The 12,558-nt window shown below is 40.5% G+C and overlaps 1 protein-coding gene across 7 annotated transcripts in view; it reads left to right on the top strand.

The window, feature by feature from the left end:
* LOC147015525 (sodium/potassium/calcium exchanger 2-like) overlaps positions 1-12,558 on the top strand; it is a 107,978-nt gene that overhangs the window by 72,884 nt on the left and 22,536 nt on the right. For all 7 annotated transcript variants that reach the window (XM_085850342.1, XM_085850341.1, XM_085850336.1 and 4 more), the window contains one exon: positions 1,703-1,896. In XM_085850342.1, coding sequence (XP_085706468.1) covers positions 1,703-1,896 — 194 coding nt within the window. The remainder of the gene's footprint in view (positions 1-1,702; positions 1,897-12,558) is intronic.

The raw sequence follows: 12,558 nt of genomic DNA, 5'->3' as shown, positions 1-12,558 counted from the left end.
ACACGGAGAGAGCGGAAAAAACCCAACAATTATTCTCTTCTTTTATTTTCATATTTTCGATAAAAGCACACTCATCTGATGTTATTAAAAGCTGTCATTTTCTTGTCTAGTTCATGATGGAGAAAAGTGCATATGCTCAATGCTGTTTCTCTAAAGCCTGGTGTGATATACGATCCCACAATCTAGCAAAGAGACGAGGTGATCTAATGCCTGGATGAAAAACACGAAGCTCTAATTATAATGATTTTGATTGTCTTGTGTTAACACACCAAACGGACCAAAATCACAATGTGACCTCAGATGTGGGATAAACAAATCTAACAGCTTATTGTCGGACCTGGAATCAAAACCAGACGAGGCAGCTCAATGGAACTTTTTGCTAGTGTATTTGTTATTTGTTTGATGGAATTGAGTATAGATCCGTTTTTTATTTCAAAAAAAAAAAAATTCAGCTTGGTCATTGATCAAAAAAACAGTGTGTGACAGGCATTTGGAGTAATTATTTTGAAAGAATGTTTTATAACATTGAGAAGAAAAACAATAAGTGATGGAAAAAAAACAAACCCCCTCCTCATATTCTCTGGTCTACACATTCTGAATGTGCAATGCACAGTGAAACGAAGACTTCTTCATTTATATGGTGGGGACATTGTGATTGGGAGCTCACACCCACCTACATCACTACAACCTTTATAGCCATTCTAAGAATGGAATCTTCTTCTTTAACTGAAACCAATGGGGTACTATTATGCGAGAACCATAAAAATAAATTCGAGGAAAAAAAAAAATAAACATTACTTTTCAATCCATCTGGAATAAACTATGATAACTTGTCGAATTATGTCCCCCATTCCTGGTTACTTGGGAACGCTTGATCTTTGGGAATACGTCAAGTCCCTCTCTTCCTCGGAAATGAGGTAAATTACCCACAGGTGATTAAAAGACGGAAACACCAGGCGGCTGACATTTTTCAGAAACTGGTCTGACCTGGGTTGCCAGTTGAGTCCTTTCATCTTGTTGAAGCAAACTTATGTTTTCTGATAAAGTGATATGCACAAATGGGATTTCCAGCTCCATGGACAGTTCAGTGCTGCCTACTGTTTCCATTGCCCAGATGCTTAAAAAACATAAGAAAATGCATGCAAGGAAATTACAAAATACTCGTTCAATGCGATTTGTTGTTGATAAACCCTGTTGTTGACAAACTCATTGATCCATTTGATAACCCTTAATTTTTTTTAATTTTTTTATTATAACATTTCATACTTTGCTTAATCTAGTTTTGTTCTGCCATTTATAATTTAATGTCTTTCTCTTACCTGCACAAGTCAAAATACTCTTATTTTTCTTACCCTCCCTCAAAGTTCTAAATGTGGATGTGCAACCACTCTTTTCTTGCATGCGTGATTGGCTTTAACTATCCGACATCTTTATTTTTTTATTTTTTGTGAAGCATTTAATCTGTATGCACACATCCTTGCAGTGACCTCCATTACATTTCTTCATTAATTTGTGACCTTTTTGATTGTTAATTGAAATAATTGTTGCCCTGATATCCCGAATGCACTAAAGTCACTTTTAATTTTTCTGCATTGATCTTCAAACAATACATTAGAGAGTTTCATTAAATATCCTGTTTGTGGTATTTTTGGTGGATCAAAATGAAACTTTGATGTGAACTCTCCTGCAATGCCGTTACCAGCGGTTCATGGAGTGGTCAGCCCGGATACACTGCCCAACTCTGTCAATGGAGCCAATGGTGCAACATCCACCAACAGCACTGCTGCACGCAAGTTTCATCCACCAAGCACTGTGAGTGCCGACGTGGCCATGGGACCGGTTACATCATCACTGCAAAATGGAAGCCTGCATCAAATTGAGCACAGTGTCAGACAGGTGAGGAAGAATTGAAAGTAGTTTAAATTATCATAATCATCATTGAAAGTATTAATCGATATAATCTATTTATTTAAGAGGAATGATGCTTGGATGGCTTAGAGGGGTATCCACACTCTCCTCGAAGCTGTCTAGCCTGGGTTTGAACCTCGACCCAGCTATAAACCGTCATCCCAGTGTTTTACAGTCATGGCAATTCTTGAATATGGGTGCAGTCCTGCGGATTAATGTTAAATGGGAATCCCGTCTGCCAGCATTAGTTGGTGGACGCTAAAGATCACACGGTGTCCTTCGTGAAGAGTAGGCGAGCTATTGCCGGCACCATGGCCAAATTCCAAATTCCTGCCAAGACCAGCAGAGGGCACTGCATCAGCGGTATAGCCACGGCTGCAGCCAATGATGCTACCCTGCAACCTTGTACTGCATACGGATGCAGAAGAATTTAAGAGCCAGTCTGTTTGTTCCTCGTAGATTCACAAACCCTTGGGTCAATTTTCACAGATTGCTGTACTGCATTATACTCACACATGGAAGGTAAATGTCACACAATTATACTCACATGGAAACAATTATACTCATTATACTCACACAAGAAAAACTTTTAATTCTTAATCAAATTGGTATAAAAACGTGAAATAATGGTGCATTCACTTTTGTATGTCAGGTGCCACCCTCAGCAGGGAGATGGGCAGAGCTTGGCTGTGCCTCCTCGTTTGAAGGTCAATGTCTCTGTCGGGAATGGAGCAATTGCATTTAAATACCAGTATTTATATTATTCATGCAGAATATAAATTAACATACAAAGGGTCCACAGTCTCTGCAGGACTATACACTGAGTGTAATAAAGGGTCACATGCTTCTGCACAACCTTAAACAAAGCAATTAGGAGACCATTTGGCCCATCAATGCCGTGTTGCACTCCAGAGTTGATCTTTGCTTCTGCTGTAAAGAACAATCTTCTTGATGTTTTACTAAAGTCGAAACAACCCGATGACCCAACTTTTCTTATGGGAAAGGACTTAACTGTTCATGTCACAATCTCAAAAAAGGGGAAAAGTTGAGTGGATTGTGTTGACCTCGTGGACACAACAGTCGGGTCAAAATACCACCTGACCCACAACAAATTGCAACAAAAGGTTTTTCAGTGGTTTTCATTCCTACTGGATATATTGATCAACAGAAAAAGTCTACCAAAATCTGACATCCGGAAATGGGTTAAAACAGTCATTTTCAAGATGGCCACCACCGGGCTTTGAAATAACTAAAACAGCTATAATTTCTTCAATAATTGTGATAATAACATAATTGTTGGTTCTGCTCCATGGTTTTAATGGATCAGCAATCCACTGGTGTCAATAAAATTTAGATCTGATCAGTATTTAACATGAAATCCAAGATGGCGGCAAAATTCTAGAGTGCAAAAATCAAATTTTCCATCTGAACCAAAATCACTGAACCCCTGGTGCCACTGAAACATTTATTCATGAACATTACATAATAGCAGTTTAGGTTACAATTTCAGTCCTCATCACTGTCCTCTAGTTCCTCAGAGGCTTGATTTAGTGGATTGTCACAAAACGTCACTTGGCATGATCCACATGCAGACGTACACAGAAGCCCATTCTTTCTGCAGCTGCAACGGGGTGTGTCACAAGCTGTGGTGCAGTTGCAGTGTATCATCTTCAGAAGAGTGTCTGGTGCAGCATTAATGGCAGTCATGATAGGTACAAATCGATTAACTTCAAGTCCCCAGCCCCAGTCCAGAGGATCGAGGTCACCCTCCATCCCCATCCAAACCATGACCTGGTGGTACACTCGAAGACAATGAAACTTGGTGGCAGATTCCGTTGGGGGAAGACGTTCAGGTGTAACGAAAGACTTAGCAGCAGTGACCTTCTTTGTGAATATCTTGTAATGCATGGCTGCCAGAGAACTTGTGCTCTCCCCACCAAATATAACGGCCATCGCTTGGCTGCCAAGTCTCTTTATTTCAGCGTGGCTGAGCCTCTCGAAGTGAATGTATCTGTACACAACTGGAGGCCTTGATCATCCTCCAAGAGTTTCTGAAAGACTGATTTTTTTCCCAATGCTATACACACGAGATGTTGAATCACATCCTGTGAAGGCGTGCAGGAATAATAGTTGGGTGCACAACCTATTCCCAAGAAGATGCTTCATCCAATTGATGTCATATACTTTCAGATTGCTTCTTGACTGGTTGTCTGATCTGAAATATAGTGGTTTTCCATCTGGTATACAGTAATGGAGCAAAAGCATCAACAAATCTGTGTCCTCTCTGGTTAGTGTGGTGGAATGCAGAATTGTGCTGTTTACGGCTGTCTTGGCAATGTCCACATCAGTGTCCCCTTCTGCCTGAATAACTGTGCAGCCCACTTTCTTCAGCTGATCACCTATTAAGGTGATCAGCTGTTGCTTGTTACTGCCGACAGATAGGAATTCATCTCTCTTTCCGTCAAATTCAGTTTCTCCGGTGAAGTTCACAGTCGGATAGCTGTTGGCTTGTCCACGTCTCTGCTGAGTGTTATCCTTTATCGAAGGGCCTGCACCATAGCCATCAAAGACAACAGTTGCTGTCCCATAGTGTTTTGTTGTGAAGTCCACATATGCTCTGGCTATTTTGCCATATGTATCTCCCTTCTTCCACTTGAGCTTGTGCAGCAAGAATCCACCATCAAGAACATACCTTTCAGTCTTAAGGTGTGCTGAAGGTGTGGTGTCAGGTACTCCTTCACATGCCAGTGCCTTTGTACTGTGGTCATTGACTGCTTGAGTGAGTTGAGGTTTGTTGGCCTTCCTCAAGATCTTGTTGTCCTCAAAGAGGGATGGAGGGTATGGACTGAGCTAAAAACTCATCAGGTCCTCAAGTGACAAATCACAGATCTGGGATACCACCAGGAATCGCTGGAATCGCACACTGGAGTCGATGGTTTTGTGAGGAGCAACCTGGAGAGCATTAGAATTTTCAGGGTCTTTGCTTTCTCTGTCCTCTTGATGGAGAAGAAAAACACAGGTTGTCCAATCATTCTCTTGATGATTTTGTTCCCAACAGCTTCATATTCATGCACGTTGATGTCTTCGCTTGCCACGATGCCATTTATGATATTTCTCAATGTAGGATCAGAGGAGAAAGGTGAAAATGCATTCAGCTTTGTGCTTATCTTCGAGAGATCGAATGCATGTCTTTCAATTCTGGCACCAGTTGCTTCTTTATGCTGTTTGCTTGTTGCGTATGTGAGATCATTGAAGTCCTGCATGGCGACGTTGACCTCAGATGTTATGGGGGCTGACATTGTCCACAATGCTCGGTGTTCCTCTGTCATCTTACTGCCATGAGTCAAGCCACCGGTGCTCTTTAGTGATCTCATGAGTGTTTGTTCGATGACTAGATCACAGCTGAGGCCTGCCCAAAACTGGTTTGTTCGCCAGATCACATGGAAGCCATTTTGAAACTTCTCATTCACATCTGGGTGTTTGCTCTCCAGTTCACTCATTTCTTGTACGTAGAGATAAGCGGACTTCTGGTAGTTGTAGTGTCCAGCTGCTGCAAATATTGGCAAGGCATCAGCAACAGCTTGCAAGTGATCCTTCCAAGACCCAGTGCGATCTGCCTTGATCATTGCCCGAGCAATATAGAGCATTTTCTGATAATCCAGCCACAGCTTACTCGTTTTGGATTGTGCAGCAAGTTCAGATTTCTTTTTTTCAAGTTCATCAGTGATCTTCACAATTGCAGCTGATTCGTCAAGACTTTCAAGAGAGATGTCACCCGTTAGCAAGGATGAATACATTTTCTCAATCTCTTCTACTTGGAGCATGAACTCAGGATTTTCCTCCACTACAGATGCCACAATAATTCGATGTAGACACTTGCTCACCAGTAGATGGCCTCTAAATGTTGGGTGATTGCCAAACAAAGGTTTGATTATATAGACAATTTATTGATTTTACACCGTTCATTTTTTTGCCGCCTTCTTGGATTTCAGGTTAAATACTGATGAGATCTAAATTTTATTGACACCAGTGGATTGCTGATCCATTAAAACCATGGACCAGAACCAACAATTATGTTTTTATCACAATTATTGAAGAAGTTATAGCTGTTTTAGTTATTTCAAAGCCCGGTGGCGGCCATCTTGAAAATGACTGTTTTAACCCATTTCCGGATGTCAGATTTTGGTAGTTTTTTTATATTGATCAGTAGAAATAAAAACCACTGAGAAACCTTTTGTTGTGGGTTTGGTGGTTGTTTGTCATAAATTGACCCGACTACAATGTAATATTTTGTTTGATACATCTCTCTCGAACAATTTGACAATGTTAGTTGAGTGTGACCCTTCAGACTAAAAAAAAATTAAAGAAACGTCCACCAGTTTGTTCATCATGTAGCACTTCCTTGAGAAATATTTGGTGTCATCTCTTTATTACTTTGCCAAAAATTGAGAAATATTCACCCCGACCTCATATGCCTCTCCTTCACTACCTTATCCTTTATCCTTTATCCTTCTTTCTTTTAGCAAAAGTATTTTTTTCCTAACATCCACCTCCCATCCTCTTCCTTTCACTTGTATGTAACATAAATAGCACCTTCCTGGACAGAAAGCAGACATACCTGACAGTATTGTAAAATTGTATGGACAATCCTGGCAACTTTTGCAATTGACACATTTGACCCTCTGGAATATAAAGGTACCAAATTAGTCTTTCTTTGTTTCGGCAAATTAAAAAAAAATCACGCTTTGGAATTGGGAATCTTTACATTTTTTTCCCCCTTCAGTCGCGTTTTCTTAACATTACCATGGTGACTATATACCGTATCTGAAACAGTGGTACATTGGGGCATCCCCTTGAGCAGCTATTCTTGGCCATTGATATTAACTGTCAACACCTTAAATAGAATGGACCAGTGCAAGAGTAAATTGTTTGAGATTGCAAGATGAACAGTGTAGTGCTTTCTTGTGTAGTGCACAATTGCTTGGTTGGAATTCTGCCTATGATTGGTTTATTATCAAACTTTATATCTGGTTACATTATACATGGTTACATGTTATATTATACAAGTTACATAGGCTTGCTTTGAACTCTTTGTTGAGAGCTTTCCCTTACTGCAGGTGTGTGTGTGTGTGTGTGTGTGTGTGTGTGTGTGTGTGTGTGTGTGTGTGTGTGTGTGTGTGTGTGTGTGTGTGTGTGTGTGTGTGTGTGTGTGTGTGTGTGTGTTGTTAATTTATTTTCTTCTTCTGTTTCTCTTTTCATGGAAAATCCACTAAACTGTTTCTTACATTTTTTAATTCTATAAAAGCGATGCTTTACAAGAAAATTAAAGGTGTAGCAGGGCAGTCGCAGATAAATTACCTTCTCGGAAGATGTTCCTCGACAAGGTAAAGCTGTTGTAAACTCAGATAACTTGGTGGTATGAGTTGGCCTTTTGAGGTTATCCAATGGGGAGCATTTAACCAAATGTGGGATTCGCATTTGCAAGCATGCCCTATTTTTATCCTTAAAGATACAATTAATTGCACATAATGGCTAGATCTTGTATGTCACAATAAACCATGGAAACGATCACATGTAAAACCTAATGGTTATTATCCCAATACACTGCTACTCATTTCATTGACCTTGGAAGGATGACACGCTGAGTGAACCAACCCCACCTGGTATTAATTCACCAGCGTGACAGGGGCTTGAACTCCATCCATCCATCCATCCATCCATTGGGACCATACTCTGTGCACAGTATTGGTGCTGCCTAAGTGGTCTCCTTGGCTATCGGGTACAATCCTGGATACCACTCCGACAATCGCCACTCCGACACAGGATACCAGCATGCTGGCACTCATTTTTCCGACCTCGGAAGGATGACAGGCAGTCAACCCCACCTGGTATTGATTCAATAGCTGAGTGGGGTTTAAACTCAGGATCCTGGGATCCCAAGCCCACCACCCTCACCATAAAGCCAACACCAGGCATAAAGTCGACTTGGATGAGAGATAATGACAATTACGAAAATGTAGTGGAAGTAAAGCAATTGTGTAATAGATTCATTTTCTGGATTAAAGAACTAAGAAGTGCTTGCTTCCATTTTTAACACTGCCAAGTGACTAGGAAACAGAGCAAATGATTATGGATATAAACATCCAGTTACGGACACTACAACAGATCATAAATGAGTGCTTAAATCTCATAAAATCCAATATCCGTAGATTATTTAGTTTTCCTCGAATCAAGATCAAGACATTAAAAAAAAACACCTGAAAGAGCTTTTGGCACAATAATTTACAGAATAATTAGAGAGAATTATCAAAAGGAATTCCCAATCCACCACATGAAAACCATTCTGGATATGAATGACCATAGAATGTACTAAAAAGTACTAAAAGTTTCACAAAAGAGAAACTAAAATAACTTGAGAGTAAAAAGGAAAAGGATTTAATCCTTATTGTATTTGACAAACAAAGGTGGAAATGACCAACAATGAAAACAATACAATAATAAAGGTAAAAGTGGAAGAAAAATACACTTCTTGAGAAACACTATAACCAAACCACCAAGGGTTGTGTACATTTACGGACACTACAACATGTCGGTGGTGTAGACTCGTAAGGAATGGTTGAAGAGCACACATCAATCATTTTAATTGTGAACATTCTGTATTTAACTATTTGCATCATAAACACGTCATCAAAGGTGATCTCAGAATACTGTTACGAGTTCCGGGGTCAGGGGCTATCACAATTGTGGGGGAGGCGGGTGAGAGAGAGGGTCTCTCAGATCCACCCCTTGACCTCCGACCCTGAGGTCACCAGGCCATGCATAACTCTGAGGGCTGATGGGTTGTTAAGCAACTGCAGATGCCAGTTGGGATTATTAGGCCAAACAGGGTCATCGCGCCGTTAATACATACCAAGAGCAAGAAACATACCAAGGCACGCCAAGAGCAGGTCTCGAGCAGAACGAGCATTAACGGTGCGAGTGTCACCCACCGACAGGAGCCACCAGGAGCCACAACCAACGGACAGCTGTGAGGAGCTGTGAGAAGCTGTAAGGTTGCAAGGCCGTCACCAACTGTCTAAAACTCAACTGTCGCCAGCTCACCGACCGTCTGACCGGAACTGATGAGCTGAAAATAGCCGTCGCCCAGCTGTCACAAACTGACTGACTGACTAAAATGGTCCATTCGTCATTTTTGTAGGCAGCCAGTCTGGGTGGAGCCTCTTGCAGACTTCAGCCAAATCCACCTTGCCTATTGGCGCATCATTGCTTGTGACAAATTTCCAATCTCGCGATCATTGTAACAGCAACTGGACGAACAGCAGAGAGCAGCCATTTGCCAGAATTACCGAGCGAAACCGTGAAACGCTCGTACAACGTCAACGACAACGGAGCTGCCCAAACAGAGCATCAAACGTCGATGGAAAGAGGTAGACGAGCCTCCGTTCGGCCAATGGCTATCTCACATGCATGAATGTGTCTGCCATCCCATAAGAAAGGGAATCTATTATTTACCCTTCTTAACGCATCAAAGTTAGAATCCCACCAGACATGGCGATGGGTCTATCCTGGACATGCATTTCGGGAAATAACTGTCGAGGACCTAAATGTTTGTATGCATTCGTTGAATCCGATTCTGAAATCCATAAGTGTGTGTGTGTATGTGTGTGTGTGTGTGTGTGTGTGTGTGTGTGTGTGTGTGTGTGTGTGTGTGTGTGTGTGTGTGTGTGTGTGTGTGTGTGTGTGTGTTGTTATGTCTTGCTTCCTTCTTGGGACTATGGTGGCAAGGATGAATTGATTTGATTTTGGTGAAGATCCAAATCCGGATCTGGATATGAGAGTTATTTATTTTTAAGTGATTCTTCACCATTGGGAGATGGAGACAAAAACGATATAGTACTGCATCGCATGATATTTCAAAAATGTATTTGGCCCGATATGTTCTCTTGGATCAGGCATTACGTGGCGGAGGTATGTGCTCTACTGAGTGCCCTTCTAGTTTTGATTAGGAAAAGCCTATGCTGTGCAATCAATTAAAAGTGTGTATTTATGTGTGTGTGAATGTGATGTAATTATGAGGAACAGAAATGAAAAAAATGAGCGGTGTGTGTGTGTGTCTGTGCCTGTTTGTTAAATTAACAGTAAAGAGCAATTAATTGTGTTTTTAGTGAATAAACGCGCTTTAAAAACTGCTTGTTATGCCTGTATCCTCTGAAGTGCATTAATATTTCACAGTAAATATACATATATATATATATATATATATATATATATATTGCAGAATGTAAAGGCTTGCAATTCCCAATATACTGACAATGACAACCATTTCCCCCTTTCCACCCCCACTTCCTCACTTATTGCTAATCATTTTCACACATCTTTTTGCTCATGGCCTCTTTCACCCACCACAAGCCAAATTATTTATTGGGTGCACAAGTATGTTCAGTGCAAACACTCTTGTTGTTGAATGCATCCCACAATTTAGGCAGGACAACTTTTCCCATGTCAGCAGTAAAGAACAGGTATTATTTTATTACTTGCCTCACTTGGGGCAAATTGTCACTGAACAAATTGCTTTTTATCGCTTTAGCCATGATTTAAAACTTTCTGGATCGAGTGAATTTCAGAACTGTATTCTACAAATTACACCAGAAGTCTTACGATATAAAAATGTAATTATGACACGGTAATAAGGCATAACGTATTCTGGATGTCACCATGGTGAGACTGTCGTTTCCATATCTGTGGAGCCTGAGTTTGTTCTTCGGAAAATTGTTGGATTTTTATTTTGTCTCATGTGTGCTCTCTTCTGCATGAGTATGCTGTGCAAACAAAATTTTTCTACCAAGGAAGTCATTTTGTCTCATTTTATTAATAATTATTCTTCACCGATGAGAAGAATAATACAATGATTGTACATCACGAGTTTCACGTAAATGTGTCATTTCAATTTCTGGACAGAGAAATTACAATACATATTATTTGTTCATATGTGGTTTGTGAAGCATAATTAATTGTTCAATTAAATGGAAGCTTGTTCAATCACACGACTACATTTTATATATACAGTGGCTTCATGAAATAAATAAGGTGAATGGAAAAAACTTTGACTTGTTTGATCCAATGGGAACAAACACATGAAAGGCAAAAAAAAAATTGGTGACAGATTTTGATGTGACATTAATACATTGATTATAAACACAACACTGTCTGCACTTTATTATAAATTGTTTACAGTATATACGGCTCTTTAATTATCTCTGCAATAAATTGTTTGCGTGTTTGTAATTGAAAATGCAAAAATGCAGGTAACGACTTCTTCCAGCAATTCTATCAATCTCTATAAATCAATTTTGTATCTTCTACCATGTTTGAATTTGAATTTTATCCTCACCAATGCAGTATTCAAGCATTTCAAATTTAGCGAATAATTTGAGAAATATTACAATATAAAGGAGGAGGAGGAGATTGGGACCATACTCTGTTCAGAGCATTGGTGCTGCCTTAGCAGTCTCCTTGGCTCTTGGGCACAATCCTGGATGGGTCGCCACTCCGACACAGTATACCAGCATGCTGGCACTCATTTTGCCGACCTCGGAAGGATGGCAGGTCGAGTTAACCTCATCTGGTATTAATTCAACAGCTGAGCAGGATTTGAACTCAGGACCCTAGGATCCAAAGCCCGCCACCCTAAACATTAAGCCAACACCAGGCATAATATAAAGGTACCCCCAAAATCACCTCGATTAATGAATCCTTTAAAAAGAGGGATAATGAGCAACAATGTGATGTAAAAAGTGATGTCACGGTCGCACTTCCGCTCCAAGTTGTCCACCGTGGAAGGTATGATCATCATACCACATTGATCATCGTACTGCATTTCGTTGTATAAAATGACACTAAGTTCCTTTAATTTTAAGACAAACTGCAGAATATTTGGGATATAGTGCACATCATTAGACATAACGGTGTCCAAAGAGTGAATCCACCCCAATTTTTTGAATGGAATCGATCTATTAATGGGTGCTCAGCTGCCCCAGCAATCTTTTGATTCCATCAGAGAGTAAAAGAGAAACTTTAAATTGGAATAAAGTGACGGGAAGTAATACAAATTATTGTCAAAAATTCAAGGCTGTGTCTGGAGTGTTTGAGACTTTCTATTGTCACGAATCCTATCAAATCTCTGACTTGTTGGATTTCCTCTTGGATTTCTGACTTCTCCACTCATGTAGTCAATGTGTTGCCATCAGTGGAACCCGCTCCCAGTGGGGGCTAGAGTTCCCCAAGAGTGTTTTTGGCCCAGTCTTGTTCCTTGTCTATATAAATGACCTCCAATGCTCTGGAAAATCCTCTTTTCCAATTTTCAGATAACTTCACATTGTGCTGTACAGTTGCCCAGCCCACTGCTTGTCAGACAGCAGTTGCATTACTCTCTGCTGATCTGGAAATAATTTGATGCTGGTCTGATAATGGAACATGTCTTTCAATCCTAGAAAATCTCACTGTCTTGTCCTGTCGCTTTGGGTCGTCTCACTAACCCACCTGTCTATTTCAATGGTCAGCCACTGGAAGAGGTCCAGTCGCTTGAACCTCTCGGACTCATCACCAGCCATGACCTGGCGAATCTAAGCTTCACATAGTGAAGCTGGCCTC

This window comes from Eptatretus burgeri, chromosome 12 (assembly GCF_056783735.1).
Source record: "Eptatretus burgeri isolate ZD-2024b chromosome 12, Ebu_testis_v1, whole genome shotgun sequence".
Lineage (NCBI taxonomy): Eukaryota > Metazoa > Chordata > Myxini > Myxiniformes > Myxinidae > Eptatretus > Eptatretus burgeri.
Note: the sequence above shows the minus strand (reverse complement) of the source record. Positions and strands in the feature narration are given on the sequence as shown.